This window comes from Lissotriton vulgaris, chromosome 10 (genome assembly GCF_964263255.1).
Source record: "Lissotriton vulgaris chromosome 10, aLisVul1.2, whole genome shotgun sequence".
NCBI lineage: Eukaryota > Metazoa > Chordata > Amphibia > Caudata > Salamandridae > Lissotriton > Lissotriton vulgaris.
In genome coordinates, this window is record NC_141698.1 from 1,071,432,884 (window position 1) to 1,071,455,634 (window position 22,751).

The 22,751-nt window shown below is 47.5% G+C and overlaps 1 protein-coding gene across 1 annotated transcript in view; it reads right to left on the reverse strand.

Annotated features, from left to right (window-relative positions):
* Positions 1 to 7,068: 7,068 nt before the first annotated feature.
* Positions 7,069 to 22,751, reverse strand: part of OXSM (3-oxoacyl-ACP synthase, mitochondrial) — a 103,676-nt gene continuing 87,993 nt past the window's right edge. The window contains exon 3 of the mRNA XM_086942131.1: positions 7,069 to 9,380. Within this exon, the coding sequence (XP_086798257.1) occupies positions 8,978 to 9,380 (403 nt within the window). The 3' untranslated portion in view covers positions 7,069 to 8,977. The remainder of the gene's footprint in view (positions 9,381 to 22,751) is intronic.

Consider the following 22,751-nt stretch of genomic DNA (forward strand, 5'->3'; position numbering starts at 1 on the left):
TAATGTTAGTGGCACGGTTTAGAGGGTGTGTGCAATAATTTGAGAGGCAGTGTGTGTGTGAAACCGGCAAATGAGTACTCGTATCCAGTTTTCACAATTGTGTTGCTTCGAGGGAGCGCACCAACGGGTAGAAAAGTGTCACTCTGCAAACAGTTTAGATGCCTGTGTGGATAGAGCTACCCCAGATGTCTAAAAAATCTCACAGGAGGGAGAGTGGGTCTCTCCGGGAGAGAGAGATTTACCTCCCTGCCAGGTGAGCGTAGATCATCCTACTCCAGAGAGGATTTGTTGTCAGAGGAGGGAGTACTGCTCTCTCCAGCGCGCGCGCACCACTCGTGGGTGCACCCCCCTGCCTCTCTCTCCCGCTGCAGCGCGAGGTTTCATTTATCTCACACATTTGCTCTATTGCTTTTCTTGGTTGTGTTTTCATTTTCTCGTTTTTCTTCGTTTTCTTTTGCTTATTCCTTTGCAGCCCTTCATCTTTCCTCATTTTATCTGTTGTAATCCTGTCGCTACTCTTTCTGTATCGCGTTGACTCTCTCCTTGCTTTACTTTCCTTGTTTAGTTACTTTCCTCAGTCGTTCCCTTAACTTTCCGTTTCAATGTCCATCTCTTCCCTTTCCGCCCCCTTTTCTAAGCCCCGTCCACTTTATAGCGTAAACTTGACCCAAAGGTTTTGGAGCGCTTTACATGAGGACCAGTTATGTTGCACAAGGACACATTCATTTTTAGGTCTCGTCTGAGGCAGCGCGCATCACTCAGCACCACCACAGCATCACTGACCAAGACCTGAGTATCATTCAGCATCACCTCAGCATCGTCTCTGCACCAGTCACCGCCACCACCACCACCAAGTCAGCATCATTCAGCACCACCTCAGCCTGCTCTTGGAATCTGGCATCTGTTGATTCTTCCCTAGCGTCTGGCCACTGCTAGTGTTATAATTAGGCTGTCCGGAATTCGGTTAAAACCAATTGTGCTTGACATTACCCTACCGACTTAAAATCAGCTGCCCCGGTTTAAACCGAGTATCGCTGATTTTTTCAAATGTGATTCACCACTTGGCCACTTGCACCTTTTGGCCACTTGAGGGAGCCATAGCATGACAAATCAGCATGAGACCTAGGCATCAGTAATTTCAAGGAATCATTTCACCCTCCTCCGGCTGTTCATGGTGGTGTTCGCTCCCTTCCTCCCTCATCCTGCAATCCGTGGCTTTGCGTGCTTGTCCTGCTCTCTTTTCAACGTGATTGATGACATTAGGAAAACTAAAATCTATTATTTCACCTATACCAAATCGGGCCTGCCGGCTGTACAAAGATCACTGCAGTAGGCTCTGTGATACTAATTCATCTCTGCTATCTGGTAGGTTAGAGTGCTTCCAGCTGTGCAGTTGACTCTCCACCTCCCATGCGCCCCGTTTCTTTTATGAGAGGCTCCCTTGGCCCACACGGGGGTCCATTCTCTGCTGGGAGCACAGTCCTTAATTTTAACAATAGAGATGAATGGTTCAGTTAATCACTCGGGCTCAGTGTATTTACTGGAATCAGGATTTGTGTTACACCATCAGAGCGAAATTAAAGGGAACGCAACCTTATGTGCAAGTTAAGGGGTAATCAGGCCTCCTTTGGTCTGAATATCCTGACTGGCGGTGGCCAGGAACCTCACACTTAAACAAGCTTTTGCAATGCATCAGGTCTCACATTTATGCGAGTTTAAGCTATTGGCATTGTAAATGACAATGCCTTTTATTTATGTTTTAATAACAAAAATAAAACTCATTGTTATTTGTAATGTCAATAGCTCAAACTCACATAAATGCGAGAACTATTGCATTGGAAATGCTTGTTTTTACACTATCAAAAAAGTGGTGCTACGTCGCTTACATCATCATTACGGTTGCCCCTGTTCATAGGATACAGCAATTGTTTTTGGTCGGGGGCCTGCGTGCACGACACACCCCCTTTTATCAAGCACCCCTAGTTAAAAACTGCTGTCTACATTCTAGTTCCATGAATTTGAACAACGTCTACGAAAATAGCGATACAAGTGGGATTTATTTTTTATTTTTCTGTATTTCTTTACTTACACCAGGCATACATTGACGCATAACCAAACTCGTTGTTAAAATGCGTAGTCCATTATGAAATCCCATTACTGAGTCAATTCGTTCTTCCCTCTGGGTTGAAAATTACCTGCAAGGCTTCAGAGCCAAGTCCTCTCACCAGTCGCCTCTCTTTCAACTCGAAAGTAATAGGTTTTGACAGATACTTAAACTAGATGATTGAGGGAAAAATGTGAAGAGATTCATCAATGATCGACAATAATTTAAAGATCTGCAGGAAGTAATTTTCTGAGAGAGAGAGCTCTTTAAACTTATAAGCAAACAGTAATCTGTGTGCCGCAGTGAGAATGATTGCACTCCTGAGGTGAGTGTGCTGTTTATAGTTGGCAGAGAGTGAAAGTTCACATGTGGGAGGTGTGCGTCGTGTGCTCTGGTGACCAGAGCTGGACTGGGAACCACAACCGGCCCTGGCAAAGTGCTCGGACAGCCACCCCCCACCCATGTGGTGCACCGGGGGATTGCCATGTGCCCGCTATGGCCAGTCCATCCCTGCTGGTGACAGAGAGCAGTGTTGCACTCCTTGGGATTGAGTGTGCTGTTTATAGATGGCAGAGAGGGAAAGTGCACATGTGGGAGGTGTTCGTCGTGTGCTCTGGTGACAGAGAGCAGTGTTGGTCTCCTGAGGTGAGTGTGCTCTCTATAGATGGCAGAGAGTGAAAGTCCGGGCAGCAGTGGACATGATAGCAGGGCGTACAGATAGATGGCCCGTGTTTTTACACAAAAAAGAATTTCAATAGCACTATTTTATTTCTTTTATAGCCCTAGGCAACCCAATGCAGGGTGTCAGAGCTCTTTACGTAACATACACATTATACAATGACAATAAATCATGTACATGTTTAAATCAATGTACAAGATGAGTCACATGTCCCACGTGTCCTTCATAGCTCACTGTGCTATATTAAAAGGATTACAATTTACAAACTGCAGGTAACAAAAGGTTCTCTGTGTTAAAAGCAGTAACTCACTTTCATATCTACATACAAAAAAAATCTGTCATCTGCATGTTACATGATGTGCTTTGCAGGAGACACATTAACCTTACACTACTTCAATTCATATCTGGGAATTCACAAAACAAAGATCTCTCCAACAAATGCGTTCACCTCGAGAGTTAGCTTACAATTATTACTATTCCCTGAGATGTACTGGGCACCTTTACAGCAGATGCCTTAACCCAGTGGTTCCCAAACTTTTTTGTACCGTGGCTCCCTTGACCTAATTGGCAGTTGGCTATGGCTCCCCCCCCCCCCATTTTTTTTACCGGTGGACGGGTGGGTGGGGATGTAAGCCTGACCTCGGGAGTACTTCCTGTTGCACTCTGACTGCCCCCTCTGTCCATGCCTGCCCCCGCGCCCTCAGACTGCCCCTTCTGGGCATGCCTCCTTTCTTAGTGACCTCCGACTACCCCTTCTCTCCATGCCATCTCCATACGTGCCTTCTGACTCCCCCCTTCTATCCATGCCTGCTCCCTTCGTGTCCTGAGACTGCCCCGTCCCTCCATGCTTTCTCACTTTGTGCCTTAAGACTGCCCCTTTCCTCCATGCCTGCTCACTTTGTGCCCTGAGACTGCCCCTTTCCTCCATGCCTTCTCCCTTCATGCCCGGAGACTGCCCCTTTCCTCCATGCCTGCTCCCTTCGTGCCCTGAGACTGCCCCTTCCCTCCATGCCTTCTCCCATTGTGGCCTGAGACTGCCCCTTCCCTCCATGCATTCTCGCTTTGTGCCCTGAGACTGCCCCTTTCCTCCATGCCTGCTCCCTTCGTGCCCTGAGACTGCCCCTTTCCTCCATGCCTGCTCCCTTCGTGCCCCAAGAATGCCCCTTTCCTCCATGCCTGCTCACTTCGTGCCTTGAGACTGCCCCTTTCCTCCATGCCTGCTCCCTTCGTGCCCTGAGACTGCCCCTTTCCTCCATGCCTTCTCCCTTCGTGCCCTGAGACTGCCTGAGACTGCCCCTTTCCTCCATGCCTTCTCCCTTCGTGCCCTGAGACTGCCCCTTTCCTCCATGCCTGCTCCCTTTGTGCCCTGAGACTGCCCCTTTCCTCCATGCCTGCTCCCTTCGTGCCCTGAGACTGCCCATTTCCACCATGCCTGCTCCCTTTGTGCCCTGAGACAGCCCCTTTCCTCCATGCCTGCTCCCTTCGTGCTCTAAGTCTGCCCTATTCCTCCATGCCTGCTCCCTTCGTGCTCTAAGTCTGCCCATTTCCTCCATGCCTGCTCCCTTCGTGCTCTAAGTCTGCCCCTTTCCTCCATGTCTGCTCCCTTCGTGCCCTCTATCCATTATCTCCATGCCTGTTGTCTTTGTGCCTTCAGACTCAGGCGCGCACCACCCATTGGACTCAAAGGGCTTCAGCCCCCCCAGTTCGCTGCCACACACCTCCCCAGTCGTGTGTGGCAGCCTGGGGATAAGACCTCCTGGGCACACACGCAGCGGCACCCGAGCACTTCACAGGTCTTTAAAAGACCATTTGCATGTTAATGAGGCCTTGCTGTTGTTTCACCCCTTCCAAGAACCCCTGCAGCTCCACTCTGCAAGTTGCTTAAAGATAAGACTAACCTTTCTTTCCATTCCTGTTTCCTTAAAGCAGCGGATTTCACACGATTATGCAGGTGGCATTTCTAAATTTCTAGCGCTGCCACTGCAATTTCCCACATCGTGCCGCGGCGCCCCTGGCAACTCATAATGGCGCACCAGGGTGCCGCGGTGCACAGTTTAGGAACCACGGCCTTACCCAATAAAATATTTTAAAATGCTGACTTTGTAACCAAATAAGCAGAAGAGATCTATGGCCATGCTTCTCCTTGTTGCCAATTTCTTTTTGATAGTGTTTAAAAAAGTAAATATATTAGTTGAGGCCCAGATTTTGCGTCGGGGTTGCGCCACTGCTTTAGCACAACCCTGATGCCGAATCTCATTTGTTAAATCTCATAAAGTGCTAAAATGCTCTCATTATATACCAGATAAACACGTATCAGGTCTTAATATCTGATGTCACTTCTTGTGATGTCACATCCAGTGAGGTTACTTCCTGTTATGTCACGTGCAATGTCACATGTCATGACATGATGTGCTGTGATTGCAAACGTTATGATTTCACTTGGATTCTGCCTAACCTGGTTAGTCCCCCCACTTCCTTTTTTAGTACTTGTGCCCTGCGGTTTGGTTTCAAGATTCTATCTGCTATGCTATCCCTTTGGGTGGTGCTGGGAAGCGGGGAGCACTAACCTTCCCTCTTCCTCTAACAGAGATGTGGGTCTGTGCCTTTTAACAATTTTGAAATTAACAACCTCGCTGCTCAGCATGACTTAGGAAGAAATGCCACAGCACCCGCGCCCACACATTTACATTTTCTTTAACTGCTCTTGATAATTATTGAAAGCGAATATCTCCAACAAGCTGCAGAAATCGGAAAGGGGAAGAAGGAAGGCTCTGTGGGTGGGCTGGTAATAGGCAAAGTGGGCTAGTTTTTTGAAAGAGCACTTGCCACTTTCTGGCCAAAGTAGCATTTCAGAATCTCCATCAAGTGGTTCTCACAAGGCCGTAGTAATAAAGTGTCTGAGTGAGGCTGTCCACCCTCCAGCATTCACTGCCAAGACCGCAGAGTGGTAGGAGTGTCTCGGAGCTGGCAGTACTTGACCTGCTCCTTGAGAGGATGTGGTGGCTGCTACCAATGTCAAACCAATCCATCATCTGGCATCAAAGAAACCAGGCGCAATAACAAGCATTTGTATTTGTTAGTGATGCACCTTTCATAAGCTGCTTCCCTTTTTATCTGTTGGCACAGTGCTGTGCCTTGCATCTATATCGGTTGCACAGCATGTGCATCTCTTTGGGGCACCCTGCACTGAACCACGCTGAATTTATTTTTCAACAACTGAGGTCATTTACACAATTATTCTGACACAGGGCAGATCGCAGCACGATCGATTGGAGAAATGTGATCCTTTTCACCTACGTTCACGCTAACATTTGAGGTAAGAGACCTCGTCAAGAGATTCGAACCTGCTATTGAGCTAGTCTCACAGTATATACAACCCTTTAAACATGCTTTCATGTTGGTTTGTTTACAGAGAGTTTTTAAACTGTCTGGGTAAGATGTTTTGGTCAAGAATTACGCTGTAAAGAACACCACAATGGCTATAAGGATGTTTAGAAGACATTAGTGCACGGCTTGGATCATAAAGCGGTTCAGGTTATAACAAACACTATTCATCCCATAAGGATTTCTTGGCACATTCAAGTCAAGTCAAGTCAAGAGATTTATATAGCGCGCTACATACCCATAGGGTCTCAAGGCGCTTGAAGAAGGGTGGGGAATTACTTGTCGAATATCCAAGTTTTAAGTTGCTTTCTGAATGCTAGGTGGTTCTGAGTAAGGCGAAGGTGAGTGGGAAGTGCTGCCAGGAAGGAGAAGGATCTACCTTCCATGGTGGTTTTGTTGATGCGAGGTACAGTGGCAAGGGCTTGGTTGGAGGATCGTAGCTGGCGGGATGGGGTGTAGAAGGACAGTCGTGTGTTGAGGCATTCGGGTCCAAGTTCGTAAAGTGCTTTGTGTGCGTGGGTTAGGAGGCGGAAAGTAATCCTCTTATTTACGGGGAGCCAGTGGAGGTTTTTCAGGTGACCGGAGATGTGTTCTTTACGCGGGATGTCTAGTATGAGCCTGGCTGAAGCGTTCTGGATGCGTTGGAGTTTTTTCTGGAGTTTTGCGGTGGTACCGGCGTAAAGGGTGTTTCCGTAGTCCGTAGATTTCACCTTATCAAGTGCCTCACCGACAGTTAATTTTGTCACTCACTTTTCTCTTTAAACTGAATGGCACATCTTTTAAGGCTAGAGCTCACGTTGGGTCTTTTCAATCACAAGCCTCACTTTCTTCTTCCAATTTTCCTTCTCAAACTCCATCTTTCACCTCTCTTTTCTTCTTTCTTCTTTTTCTTTTTCCTTGAGTGCAAATCCTAATCTTACATCATTGTAATCGGGACATTATTGTATTACAGATTCCTGCGGAGGACGACACTATCAGTGCTGTTTGTTTATATGTTTATATTTTTTGGACTCAGTTATCCCCCGATGAAGGGTTCAGATACGAACCGGAAATGCATTGGGAGTGTTCTTTACTTGGAAAAAAAAGTACAAAGTTAATTATTGATGTGATATAGCATCCTACAAGTATTGTTTTGCTGATTTTTACACAACTCATTGTATTGTTTCAGAACAAATTGTTTAGCACTTAGTTGCTTTGACTTATTGAAGACTCTTGAATTACAAATACAATCATAACATGAAGTTTGAAACTTGTTTAATGTTTATTTTTAAACTTGTTTGAAAGAATCCGAAAAATGTAATGAGACTTTAATCGTCTATGGCAGTGCTCTACTCAGGCTGTGGTTACACCTCAGTCCTCCTTTGCTGTTAGTTAAGAGAGGGGTGGGCCTCTTATCTCATTAGAGTAGATAGCACGCACATGTTTGTTACAATAGAGTAATATTTGGTTTACAAATAGGATTCATTGAATAATAGGTGTGCAGTGACACGTTTCTTTGCAGTGTCCAGTGTCCAGAGACGGCAAGAAGTCCTGACAGGGAGCAGCACGCAGCGCTGCAGGGGCAGGTCTGGGGAGACAGCGTGCGCCGGGCGCCCGGGTTCCAGTGAGCGCGCTTGCGCCGGCCGGAGCCCCGAGGCCCCGCCTCCAGCCTGAACCATGGGGCCCAGCCCGGCGGCAACAGCTGGGGCTGAGGTCCTCGGAGCGAGCACAAGGTCAGGCTGCCAGGATATTAAGGTGACATGTCCACCCCAGCCCGTTCCTGCTCCCGCAGGAAGCCTGTCAGTGGATGCTGCTTGCACTTATCTGCGGCTTTGATCTCGGGCGAGCACTAAGCTAACTCGAACATGAAAGGCCAGTCCGAGACCTGCGCTTGGTCTCACTGGTCCGCGCTGCTGTCACGTCAATAAAAAAACTGCTAATGACTGGAATCGTCACATTATGTGTGCTTCATTTGGATCACCCTCCTCTGATTTTGCAAAATGTAAATCGCCACCTCTGCTCTTCAAAATTTGCTTTTCGAACAGCTCATGTGTGTTACATCATTTTCGGGTAAAATGAGTGTTCTAGTAGACGTGAAGTTTTACAAAGTGTCCATTGATCCAGAGAAACCCCTTACTTCATATATGGACAATTGATAGCAGCTTGGAGAGTTGAAAGGACATCTGAACATGTTTTTTATATACTCAATGGTACCCCACGACTCTTGCTTGCTTACAGGCATCAGGGTCTACAGCAAAGGAGCAACACCACCCGGCTAGAAGATCTACGTCTACAGTAGCCAATCATAAGCATCACAGAACCCATGTACTCACACACCCAATGTCTATAGCTCCCCATCTCTTGGGAGAAGCCTTGTATAACTGGTGTTATAAATCGTAACATGAATACATTGCGGCATTTCACTAACTGTCAGTGTCAACCTCAACTGGAAAACTACTCACCTGTACCTCACACACCTGATACTGTGCACAGCCATATTCCCCGAACTAGAAAATTGACATGCTATGGCCTTATAAAGTAACATAGGGTGAAATACAAATGGAAGTGATGTACAAACCAACTTAAGTGCGGCAGTAAGATACTGTGGATCTATGCATATCAAGCGCCTGGATAACCCATTGGGTGACTAGCCGTCCTTTATGAATCCTGATCGATTGATGCATATGATCATCTGATGCCCAAGTCTCATGGCTTAGATTTGGGCTACAATCGAGGAACTTGGGGGGCACTGTCATTTTGTGCCAATGCCCGCAAGTACTGCCACCAACGGGCACTTCAACAGTTACAAACCAAGAGCAAGCAGAGACAACCTATACATTTCCAAAACACAGGGAGGCATTAGTGCCACCAAAGCCAAAGGAATTACTGAGAGCGATTCGCCTTCTCTCATTGTCCCACTTCTGTGCTACGAGTGGCACATAATTCAGATCAAACTCTGGGGCTGTCTTGTCCAGGTTGAGGGTGGGTGGGAAGGTGCCGTGGTAGCAAGATAGAACGGTGAAAGCAGCCTCGATAGCCCCCGCTGCACCGAGCAGATGCCCTGTTGCCCCCTTGGTGGCAGACACAGCGAGGGAGTAGGCATGTTCTCGAAAGAGCCTCTTGATAGCTTGGTTCTCAGCAGCATCCCCTAGTGGTGTTGATGTGGCATGTGCATTAATGTGGCCTATATCTTCTGGGGAAATTCCAGCATCTTTGATAGCGGATGCCATGCATCTAAAAAAAAATCATAAAAAGACAAATGTAAGGATATGAGATAAAACATAAGACAAAAGATAAAACATCCTCCAAGGACGAATCTTTACACATGTTCAACAATTTTGAAATTATGCACCTGTGCCCTAAAATATTAAGTAAACTACAACAACAAATATTGTGATGAATATCAAGGCTTATGATCACGATTTCTAGAATCACTAACCTTTTCTTTAATTTAAAAAAAAATGTTTGTGAAAAAAAGAAAAAGAAAATTGATATTCAGTGCAAAATAATGATTACAATCTTAAATAATGCACACAGAGAAAACTGGTTGTGGCCTGCAAATGGGTTTGCTACCTCCACTATAGGCGTTTTAAGCACCCCTGGATTGGTGACAACATGCTAAGAGTCTGAAAAACAAGGACCCAGAGAGTGGCAGATCCTGGAGAGGACTGACAAAAAGTCATCTGATGCAGTCCCTCTAAGCTAAAGGGGTGTCTGAAGGAGTCAGCAGGAGTTTCTGGAGGTCTTGTGAAAGAGTGAGAAGGGTGCACATCACAGTACCTGCTCTGAATTAAATGAAATCACGGGTTAGGGCCAAACAGGAGGACTGTCCTGGCAGCTACAGAGGGGACCAAAATGTACAGAGTACCCAAAACGTAGGGGCTCCACAGCTAGAGAGAAAGGAACTAACAGGTGGAGAAATAAAGAGAACTGTGAGGCTTCCCTTCAAGCTCGCACATTCGCCCAGGTCTACAGCAGCAAGAAAGGGCATCATGATCACCTGAGTATGGAGCTCAACGGCGCAGCTTTTTAGGGAAAGATTTGAGGTGGAGATAGTGACTCTGCTACCATGCTAACCTCAATATGAAAGCCCCCCAAAGCAAGAACAGACCTCTTTAGTCCCAAACGAGTGCAGCTAACAAATACAGAAATATCGAGGCACAAACAGACACATTCCGTGTATGTATTGGAGGCTATGCACCTGATATGGAAATGCTGGTAAAGCTTCAACGTATAGACAAGAATGCAACACTGATGAATTCAAATTCAGATGCATTACAGAACACTGTGGTGTTGTTGGCTAACAGAGATCAGCACTTTGAGATGCAGAAACACCCCTAGAGTAAATAAAGAGTTTGGCACAAATGTGTGTAATGTGCAAGATGAAGTGGCACAGTGAGTGGTACAAAACCATAGAGGCAAAGAGCAAAGATCAGAAAGGATGGAAAACTCCCACAGAGCTAGAAATGTTAGAATAGTATGCATCCCATAGGTCAAAGTCAAAGTCAAAAAAGGCTTTATTTCGATAAAAGAAATTATCATAAAAGCAGCACATAAATTACAATACATCAATTGATAAAAACAGAAAAGCATATGTGAAGATTTTTGCAAATCTGCAAAACAGTTCAGAGAGCAATCAGCTTTAAAAAGAATTAAACAGACAATTTAAGCCTTTTAGATCGAATGGACCAAGCCCATGATAAAAACTTCGCTAAAGCACAAGCATAAAAGGCACGGTTATCAGACATCAATATCCTGATTGCGGACACATGGCTCCTAGTACCCAGCTGCCGGCATAAATTTTTGAGCCAAACCCTCCTTGGTATTGCATACTTTCTGCACTCAAACATAAAATGTGCCAAAGACTCAGTTTTAGCTAGACACGCTGGGCAAAGCTCCGTGGTTTGTGGACGGGATTTCCAACCTGAAGTAAAGGAATAGAGGGGAAGGGTTCCTGCTCTAAATTTAAAATATAGAGCCCTATCAAAGGGTTTTTCAATAATGTCAAGGTACACTTTCCGTTTAGGTTGATCTTTATGCTTCAAGAAGTCATCCGTAAGTCTGCCCATAGAGGTACTAGTGATTCTTTGTGTAAAAATCCAGTCCCAATAAAGTTTCTTGCGGGATAGCTTAGGGGGTGAAGTTCTATTTGTCCATCCCTCATTTAGACCCAGATTGACTAGCAGCGACTTCATGTCTCTCAGCCATTTAATTTTGTGCCACCCTGGTAGAGACATAATTTCTGCAAGGCCTTGGGCATATTTACGGAGTTCCTCCACACGCCACAGACGTGCCCATAACAAAAGTGGACGAAATTTTGCAAGGTCATCAATTGGGCGACAGCCCAAGTCCAACATTAACGGGACCGTGGGAGTGCCCTGCGGGAGAGACATGATCGCTCTACAAAATTTCATCTCGGATCTTGGTAGAGCATCGGTGATAGATGACCCCCAGAGTTCAGCCCCATAGAGAGCAGAGCTAACACCCTTGGCCGAATAGATCTCAAGGACTGTAGCTATTGGTCTTATTTTACAGGAGCGTTGTTCTTTCAAAAGAGCTCCTGTTATCCTCTTATGGGTTAGGAGCATTTTGTCCAAGTGGGGTGACCATTCCATTTTGTGCGAAAGACGTATCCCAAGGTAGTCAAAAACTTCCACCCTCTCCAAAGGTTCAGCATTCAGGGTGGGAGAGCGGACTGGTTTTTTGGGGGGGTTCAGAACAAGAAATTTTGTTTTACTTGTGTTGATTACCAGGCCTCGGTTAGCGCAGAAGGATTGGAAATTATTTAGGAGCCTTTGGAGGCCTGTTGGGGTTTTGGATAATAAAAGCGTATCATCCGCGAAGAGGAGGGTAGGTATACGTTCGCCAGCCAGGGATGGTTCATCAGAAGGATGTTTCCGAAGATGCTCAACCACCCCATTGATGTAAAGGGAGAAAAGGGTGGGAGCTAACACACATCCCTGGCGGACACCTCTCTCAACCGGGATACTATTGGTTTTTTCCCCCCCTGGGCCCCACCTAATCTGAGCGAAGCTATTCTCGTGCAATCTAACAAGCAATACAAGCAAATAGTGTGGCATCCCCATATCGGCCAGTACGCTCCATAGGGTCTCCCTAGGTACAAGGTCAAAGGCAGTCTTTAAATCGATAAACGCGAGATAAAGACTGCCCTTGCCTATGACCACAGCTTTCCAGTAGACCATCATTAGCCTAAAGGCTTGCTCGATTGTCCCAGTCCCACTCTAAAGCCCGCCTGGTAGTCAGTAAGGATTTTGTTTTCTTCTACCCAGTTAAGTATTCTTACCAGTAGAACCTTACCGACTACTTTTTGGCTGATGTCTAGCAGGCTAATAGGCCTATAATTAGCCGGATCCTTTCTGGGGCCTTTTTTATAAATAGGGACCACCTCCGCCCCTTTCCACGAGGAGGGGACAGGGGCGCCCCTACAGTTGGCAGCGAGTAGGGAATGTATCAGTTTTCCCCATTTTGAAATGTCTGATCTTAAAAGGTCACCAGGGATACCATCCGGGCCGGCAGCTTTTTGGGGAATAATGGTGCCTATTGCATATTCGACCTCCTTGATGGTAAAGTCGAAGTCACTAGGCTGGGTACTCCAGATTGGAGAGAGCATCAATGGGGCCACACCCCCCCCTTGAGGGTCGCTAGAATCGACAGGAGTGGGTTGATCAGCTTGGCGGGTATAGAGATTTGAAAAATGTTTAACCCACGCCTGGCTTGGGATATTACAAGTTATTAGATCACTAACAGGCCTATTACGAGCTCTAATGGTATCCCAGAAACATTTAGAATCTTTCTTGGAGCTCGCTTCTTTAAGGATAGACCAATAGGCCTCTTCCCACTCCCTTTTTGCTAGCCCCAGTATTCTCTTATGATCTTTCCTGGCAAACTGTATAAGGGGTTGGGATTTGCCCTAAACGGCCTCAATTAATCGAGACTTAGCTTTCCTACACGCTACTGTATACCAGTCATGCATCCCCTTAGTTTTAATCTGGGGCTTTCCTACAGTACCCTTTGCCCAAAAGACTTCCCCTATAGTCTTAACAGCAGCTTCAAAAATAGATGTTGCCCTGTCCGCTGCCGTGGCTAAATCAATAGCGTCAAGTTCTACTTGTGAAGCCACAAGTGCCACCTCTATATTAGAAAGTTTGTCAGGGTTACTGGCAACTTTATTCCACTTGAGGCGCTTTCCACAAGAGGAGACAGTGACCTTATGCGAGCATTTGGAAGTTGCTAGCAATGCTCCATTAGGCCAGGGATTCGCGATAGTTAGGGAAAGCGAATTATGATCACTCTCAACAGTCGGTATGACTGTCATGTCTTCGACCACACTCCAGAGCCCCAAGTCCAGCAGGATGTAGTCAATCCTCGAGGTATGACCAACCCTGTTGAACGTCGGGGCGCCCATCCGGTCAGAAGATGTACGGCCATTGGTAGCTCTTAGCCCGAACTCCAAAGTCAGTGCATTTAACTGCACTGCACTGCGGGTCCAACGCTTAATCGGAGGAATGGAAAGTGGGGGAATACCCCATCTACTAGCTTCTTCACCCAAATCAGGAATGCCTTCCAAGGGGAGTGGCTCATAGGTGCAATTAAAATCACCTGCTACTAGGGTATGGTCAGCCTCTTTACAATCCCTAAGCTGCACCTCAAGATCAGATATTACAGGTGAGGTACACCCATTCTTAATGCCTCTAGCATAAACATTATAAAGAGCTAGAGTCGAACCTCTGCAGGGATTGCACAATAAAATGCCTAGGATGTCTGGATTATTTAACTGCTTAGATGTTATTCGGCAATTCAGGGAGATGCTTACCCAAGTAATAAGGCCCCCCGAGGGACGCCCCTTTCCATGCATGGGTTTCTCTGCTGGGACAAAAAAGGTAACAAACCCAACCCGGTGGAGTGGTTCAGTACTCCAAGTCTCTTGAAACATACAGATCTTGTGTGCTTCGACCAAATCACCCCACTCAGGCAAACCCAATTTCCTATGAATGCCCGCAAGGTTCCAACTGAGGATTTTTATTTTATCCTTGGTGGTTTCTCCTTTAGTGCCATCAATGACACTAAGGCTAAGGGATTCAACACATTCCCTCTCTGAAACAGGAGATGGGGACCTAATCAGGCTGGTAGCTGACGTAGTTGAGAAATTAGGCCATAACGGATGAGACGTGACTGGGAAGACCTCCTCCTCGCCCTTGCCCCTAATTTATTTTATTTATTTAAAACATTTGTAGAGCGCGGCTGTCACCTGGCAGGTATCCTGGCGCTAAGAAGCTTACTCCTAATTAACAGGCGAAGGGAGTGATTATGGGGGATGGAAGTGGCAGGGGAAAGCTAGGGGAAGAGCCATGTTTTTATTCGTTTCCTAAAAGGTAGGAGCTGTGGAATTTGGCGAATGTCGGCAGGCAGGCTATTCCACAGCTTAGCCGCAGCTACTCTAAAAGATCTTCCCCCGATCCTTCTTAAACCTGGGCACTATCACAAGGCAGGTGGTTGCGGATCGTAGAGTTCTGGTTGGGATGTACCAAGTAAACATTTGTTGTAGGGGTCTTGGTCCTAATCCGTGTAGTGCCTTGAAGACCTGGCAGAGAGCCTTGAAGGCTATTCGTTGCTTCAAGGGGAGCCAGTGTAGCTCGGCTAAGGCAGCAGTGGCCGAGGATCTCCTGGTCCATCCAAGGGCCAATTTAGCTGCTGCCGATTGGACTCGTTGGAGTCTGTCCAGCAGTACCATGGGAGATTCGAGCAGGAGGGCGTTGCAATAGTCAAGGCGACTGAGAATAGTGCACCTGACTATCAATGCTCGGCCTGAGGTGGTAGTAAAGGCAGGATTTTACGAAGTGAACGCATAAGGGCCGAGCAGGTGGCGACTGTTCTAGTTACCTGCGTTTCCATGCTAAGTTTGTTGTTAAGCATGACGCCGAGATTGCGAACACTGGTAACGGGTGGCGGATTGTTTGAGTTTTCCGGTGGCCAGAACTCCACAGGCAGAAGGCGAGAGATTCGGCTCGCAGGACAGAACAAAAATGGTAACAAGATGCTTGGAGGAGGCTTCAGCAAAGTTAAGTCAATCCACCTCTTCCAACGCGCTGAATCTATTCCAATGGGAAAACTGGGATACAAAGGGGTCGAAGGGAGGGGGTGGACCATGCCAAGGTTGCTGCCACTGTTGGATAGTATGTTGTGGAGCATGTATAAACCCTCTATTTATTGGGAAACTAAATAGCGGGGGATATTGTCTTGGGGGCATGGGTAGGAAATAGGACAAGGGGAGTGGGTGAATTTGAGTAGCCGGCCCACTGCTAGGTGTATTACATATATAATTCACAACCCCTGTATCCCTAAAGTTGATCGTTATGACATCTCCTGCTATGGTCTTAATATTTCTACCCACCCAATCTCCTCTTCTGACTGCCTGTATTTCGCCACACATGTTAGTGGGTAGTGGTTTGTGAAGGTGGAGCCACTGGGCACATTTATTTTTTAGTTCAGCCAAGGTTTCTCTTCTACCCTCCTTCAGTGGTGGCACGCCCGTCAGTACAACCACAAAGGGTGAGACTTCCAGAGGTAAATTGATTGACTTGAAACGAGCCAGCCTTATTTTAGGATCTTGGGTCTTATTTAGGGAGGTAGTTGCTGCCAAGTTGGTGGTCAAGGTTTTGGGATCCTTTGCAGATTGGTTAGGCACTTTTTTAGGACCAGAAGGTGTTGGGGGCTTTGAAATAGGGTCTACACCACTAGGAATTGGTGGAGACGCAACAGCTTTTACCCCCCTTTGAGACAGATGTTGCATTTCTGATCCTGCTTTATCGGGTAAGGTTTTGGCCTTTGCAGTAAGATCTTTTGGTGGGTTACTGTTAGTGTTTTTTACCATGGGCGCCTCTTTTGTTTTCCCTTGTGTCTGTATGGACATGTTTCCACTTGCCTTATTCGGCCATTTGGTGTTGATCAATGATGTTAATCGATCAATTTTAGACATTAAGAGCTTAATTTGGGCCGTTATTGTAGCTTCAAGGTCCGATTTTAAGTCAGCTACCATATTTTCAACCCAACAGGGTATGCCTGATGCTGAATTAGGGGCTGGAGACACAAGATTGTGGTTCTTGGTGTTGGTTTTAGTTTTCGTTTTTTTCTTGGTCTTAAGTATAGTCCCTGGTTCTGGCAGTAGAGGAATGCCTCCTTCCCCTGATCCTTGAGAATGATTGACTATAGTAGACTCTGGCCTTTCGAGTGTTTGGCAGGCTTCAAGGTCTGGAGTGGCCTCAAGGTCAATAAATGATGAATCGGACTCTAATTGAGATACTGATAAGTCTACTGAGCTTGGTACTGTGGGAGTGCCAGCAACAGACTGAGGTAATGGGAGGGAACAATTGGTTGAGGTTTGCTGGGCAGGTGAGCTTACAGTTGCTAAGGGGCCCAAAGACGAGCGTTTAGCGCTCATAAGGTCCAAAGATACTCTTCGTTCCAATAAAGAGATACTATGATCAATTGTCTCGTTCACCCTGGAAATGAATTGATCTATGGGCCCAGTGATTTGGGCAACGGCCATCGCTGATTTGGTTTTACTCCTGGTTCTTCCAGGCATGTCGGACATGTATAGAGCCTTGTGGAGTGGATGTATAGACAGAGTAGAGCCAAGAGAGGTGGCCCGGTCCGGTCTCTACCGGTCACTAACGGGCAACAACGGGCCCGCCCTTGGCCCGGGCTTAGCTCCGCGCTTTGCCCCGCGCGCGTCCCGCTAGCGCGTCGTTGGTTTAAGTTTTGTAGAGGGAGGAGGCGGGAAGAGGAGCAGCTGTGGCGAGTTTAGAACGCAGCGCCCGCTGGTCCTCGCAGTCCCTGGTGTTGGTAGATTCCCTCGACGATGCAGCCGGTCAACAGCCAAGGCGGTGAGAGCCTCGAGCGGCTCCCGCTCAGCGGGGGCCGCGAGGCGCGGGGTCACAAATCAGCAAGGGAGCACCCGGTGTCAGAACAGTGGAGTCTCTGAAGGCAGGCACACGGAGTAAGTTCTCGCCTCCTTACTTGAAGTCCAGAGGGAGGGGCGGGAAGAGGACCAGCTGTGGCGAGTTTAGAACGCAGCGCCCGCTGGTCCTCGCAGTCCCTGGTGGTGGTAGATTCCCTCGACGATGCAGCCGGTCAACAGCCAAGGCGGTGAGAGCCTCGAGCGGCTCCCGCGCAGCGGGGGCCGCGAGGCGTGGGGTCACAAATCAGCAAGGGAGCACCCGGTGTCAGAACAGTGGAGTCTCTGAAGGCAGGCACACGGAGTAAGTTCTCGCCTCCTTACTTGAAGTACAGCGGGAGGGGCGGGAAGAGGACCAGCTGTGGCGAGTTTAGAACGCAGCGCCCGCTGGTCCTCGCAGTCCCTGGTGGTGGTAGATTCCCTCGACGATGCAGCCAGTCAACAGCCAAGGCGGTGAGAGCCTCGAGCGGCACCCGCGCAGCGGGGGCCGCGAGGCGTGGGGTCACAAATCAGCAAGGGAGCACCCGGTGTCAGAACAGTGGAGTCTCTGAAGGCAGGACATCCCATAGGACAAAGGAGCCAGAGACTTGCCAGGCATCTTGATTTCATGGCTACATGAGACTCTTGGACCATCCTTAACACCTTCGACGCTGATGACGAGCTGGGCTCGTCATGGCGTAGCCTCCTCGCACACTGATGACGAGCCCAGCTCGTCACGTAACATGCGTTTTCGCAAAACTCAGCGTGCGAGCGGAATTCCGCTAGCGCGCATGGTGTTAAGAATGTTAACACTGGCCTGGTACGTAGATATTTCTGGCTAAACCCGCAAATGCCTTCTGTGCCCAAACCTTCACCTAGCCCCACGATCATTGTACATTTGAGAGATGAATAACTGAGGTACACCATTCTACATGCACCAAAAAGAAAATGCAAAATACTAATGGGGAACAGTCTTATTTGCCTCTTTCACAATTATTCTTGCGACAGTGAGGCATGGAGGACAGAAATGGAACGGATTAGGAGCGGGAGCCCTGGTGAGGATTCTTTTTCCAGCTAAAGTATCCTTAGTTACCAAAGGTAAAAGGTACATATTCTGGGGTGCAGAAGATGCCAAAATGTTGCTGCAGTCCTTAAATAAGAAAGGGGCCGACAATCCCACACAACAAAAAGCCAGGGGCCTACAGGACCCGGTGGAGGATATGACCAACCGACCTGAGATCTCCAGAGATGTTTGATAGATGCCTAGAGAGGGAGCAATGATACATAGATCAGACAGCTGTGGTCTATTATAAGTAGAGGTGGGCGAGCCACTGAAAGCTCAAGCCAGGCTTGATTTTCTCCTGGAAGCTTGAGCCCAAAAAACTGAGCTTTCACAGGAGATGCTGTGGTCTAATCGCTACAGCTACCGTCAATGCACCATGGGGAGACCAGTTCGAAAATGGCTTGGCCTCAGGTTCCCTTAAATCTCCCTGTGCCAAAACAACAAAAGTGTAATGTAGTCTGTATCTGTTGTGAAGTGCTCTTATGTCTTAGGTCAAGGTTCCAGTAGTCTAAAAAACATTACAATGAGTGTTTGGTCTGTTACTCATGCTCTAAAGTCATCCTCCAAGCATTAACATTTGATGTCAGAAAGAGATATCCATCTAGCGATGGAATTGGAAAGTCTAAAACAGTAACATTTAGGATCAATCCCTATGTAATTGCTTGACCAAACTGTGTAAGTCCAGGCAAATACTTTATTTTACAAATCCTCTTTTTGTCTATTATCACATATGAGAGCAGTTTCAAATAGGTGAGTTAAGAATATGCACTGTACAAAAACAGCGCATGCTTCTTTTGGTAGCCTATAGTGTTGCTCTGCCTATCGTAAAAATCTAGGCCACACATTGGGGGGAGGGGGAGAATGTACCTGACTTGTCTTTTAGTTCACTAATGGCATTATCATAAGGGTAGGGACAGAAATGTATCTTACTGCATGCTTTAATAAAACTCTCTCTTAAAATAATTCCTCTTAATGCAGGGATTTAATCTGATGTGCTAATGTGAAATGCTTTCACATGTTGAAGAAATATGCTTTTCTGAATCTTGAAGACACCTTATCATATTTTTATGTATTTATTTATAAAGCGCTGCACTCATCCCGAAGCATATCAAGGCGCTGGTAGCGGTTGTCGTGGTAAGATGGCGGGTTTCGGAATTAGTGCTTTGGAAACAGGTACCTTTTTCGTTTTTTCCGAAACAATATGTAGTTGGAGGTGAGCCGCAGATCAAGCGGTAGCTCATTCCATTTCTTAGCTGCCAGATAGGAGAATGATCGCCCGCCGGTTCTCACTTTCCTGATGCGCTTAGTTCTGGCCAGAGCTAAATGGAGTGAGCGAAGGCTCCTAGTGGGGACATATTCTAAATTGATGTTTGTTGCATGATTAACATGGCAAATATTTTCAGGGATCGGCTTGTACACGCGCTCTTAGAACCAGAGCCCACCCTTGGATCGACACTCCCTGTTAACTTGTTGGCTTGCCCACATCTAATTTAGAAGTCTTTTTCTTTTTTGCTAAGCTGACTCAAACTGACCACCACCCACTAGGACCCATTTTGTTTGTAGACACTAGTGGTGGACCTCCTCTTTCTGGTTCCTACCCTGGTCTTCTCCTCTTCTATCCCACCCGCAGCCATACATGTTAAGCTTGTTGTGATTCGACCCTTGGACTGCAACCCTGACGTTTTGATTTCTTCTCCCTATATTCAGGTGTCCGGCACAAAGCGGGTATGGTGTATTTAAATAAGCGTACGGGACATGGTGGAACAGGAACTGAGAATCAAATTCGAGGACTACATTGTACAGGAGTGGTGAAGTGCCTAGAGTCATTCTACTTCATGAAGCTCAGGAATTAAAAGTAACTCACCTTGCCTTCCACCCTTCTGTTTCTCCTTTTTCTTTAAATGTGATGTTTTCTTGTAAAATTTTAATATTTGGGTTACAGAAAAGGGAAGGTGCACAAAGGTGGTGCTTCAATGAAATATTACATTCTGGAAGAAATTCAGCTGCTGCAGAACTGGAGTGCAGACCATAGGGTGGTAAAATAATTTAAAGCACATTTAAGCATTAAAAAGTGGCATCTCTAGGGAGGAGCCTGGCTCGCAACCATGATGGCCGCCTGACTCCTCGGCTCCGCTCACCTTCTCGCCAGTTTCCCGATTTCCGCGATATCCTGTTCATAATCCTCGGACTGCACGGCGTTGGCGGAACCGGGAGGAGAGCCCGATCCTACCGCTGTGTTTTGTTGCCCGCTCCCGGCAGTGGAAGCGCCGCGACGCCTTTGCCTTCTCCAGACGCTGTGAGGCTGGCTCCGGGTCTTTGTCCTTGGTGTGAGCCCGGCCCCGTGTTGAACGACGGCTGCCAGTGAGTGCTTGCCGGGGCTGGCCGACGTGCCGCCGCAGCTACACTTGGATCTCAGCACCCTGCCTGCCGCTCCCTCTGGCCTGAACGCCGTAGCTGAAGGAGCCACATTGTTGCATCTCTCCGGGCCCGGGCCAGCTCCGCCGCTACTTTGTTTCCCTGAGTGACGGGATGGGCGCCATCTTCTTGCCTGCCTTCACCTTCTGGTGGTGAATATCCAGGACTGAGCCCACGACAGTGTCACGACGCGGGTGATGGAGAATACTGCCCCTGCACCCCCCGCCCGGGCTCGTCAGGCTTTGCAACGGCAGGATGATTTAGGGGATGCTGAACATGCAGGCGACCGACTAACAGGGCGGCTCCGTATACATCTGTCCCTATTGCAGGACAATGCTGCGTCCTCTCTCCCCACGGAGCCACTGCGGCTTAGCGACATCCTGAGCGCCCTGAACACCTTGAGGGCTGACCTGCATACTGCTGCTGGGGAATTGGGGGATCGGATGGACGCGATTCTGTCCGCGACCCCCCTACCTGTCCGCGAGAGCCCGCGGGAGCTGGCCACTACGCCACACCCTGTGTCATGTCCTTGTGGCTCTGCCGCCCCGGTCGCTATTGAAGTGTTGGCGGCGTGAGACTCCGAACATGTAAGTGAACCGGCGGGAGCGCCCTTGGGAAGATCCGGAGTGTTTGGGACTGTTTTATGGCCAGGGAGACGGCATCGGGCGCCATCTTTGGAGGATCCTTCAATGACTGCTAGCGGAATGCATTCCCTTCCCTTGGAGCGGTTGCGATTGTTTGGACTGGCTGCTTTTGGTGGACCATTGCCCTGCGATGCCTCTTCTTGCATCATCGACGTTTTCTCGGCTGCGTGCTGGATGAACTTCTGCGGCTATTCTCCCATCCTGACGAGGTCCCCTCATCCACTTACTTCATCCGAGTTGTTTTCGATCCAGTTGGACTGCGTCGCTGCATCTTACCGTAAGGGGCAAGGTTGAGGGTGTCCCCTCTCACTTCGGAACTGTCTTTCTTGTACTGCTGGGACACTGATGGACTGCCGGGGATTTTACACGTTGGTACTGTATTGGTAGTGGGGTTGGGGTAGGGCGGCCGAAATAACGTACTTTGATGGTTTTGGACATGTTCTTATGGCCCTCCCCCGGTCTTATGTGATTTATATTCCTTTTCTTTCTTTTCCTTCTGGAACTCTGTTTCCTTTTTCTCTTTACTTGCTTCTACATTTCGGGTTCTCTTTTTGGGGCGACAGACACACTGCTAGGGGGGGGGGGTAGGCCGTAGCCTCTGCATGCGTGTTGGGTGGGGGGTCTTCGTTGGTTCGCTTTTGTTTTCTATGGGCCTTATTTTCCTCTTTTTGTTTCTTCTTTTCCTTTTTTGCTTCTTCCTGGGTCAGTGGGGTGGTTTGGAGTTAGGTGGGTAGCGGCTGGCGCGCGCCATTCTTTGTCTGTCGTCATCCTGTTGTACTATCTCTGTGCCGCCATTTTGGCTATGTTTACTGCTTGCTGGATTTCATTGAAAGACGTTGCCCGCTTCTTACTTAGATGGATGTTTTGCGCACTGATCCTTCCTGCTTCTGTATCTCCTTATATAAAAAATCATTTGAAAATTAACCTTAACTTATCCTGCCACTCGGTGCACGTGGAATTCAGTATGGAACTTGTTGTATGCTTTTGTGTACTGACGTGCTGTCGAGTTGACGTACATTTTGCTACTAAGCTTACGAAGTGTCGAGGCCGGCCGGATGGTTGTAGGCCCGTATTTGTTCTTTGACAGTGCAAAATAAAAGGTTTTCAAAAAAAAAAAAGTGGCATCTCTAGCAAAGCAATATTTTTGGGGTGATGGGCATACATGAAAAAGAACAAAGGTTGTCCCAGGACAAAAATTGGTTTAAATGGTGTTTCTTCTAAAAGGACTCCAAGTAATCACTAAAAGCACTGAGGGAAGACAGCTACTGTAGGATTTAAAACTCTCATAACTATGTAGGACATTTCCTATACTGTGGAGCACAGAGTAATAACAATGTGAGAGAGCACAGCTCATTCAAGCAGGATGGAATGAGCTCATCGAGTGGACCAGCTTTGCAAAGGTGCTAGAAACTCCTAGAACCCAGCTTATGAAAGTTCTCTCCTTTCTGAGAAGAATTGATTCGTAAGAGTTACACTACAAGACAAAATCAGTCCAAACCAACCATTTGAAGGATGCCAATTTGAGAGAC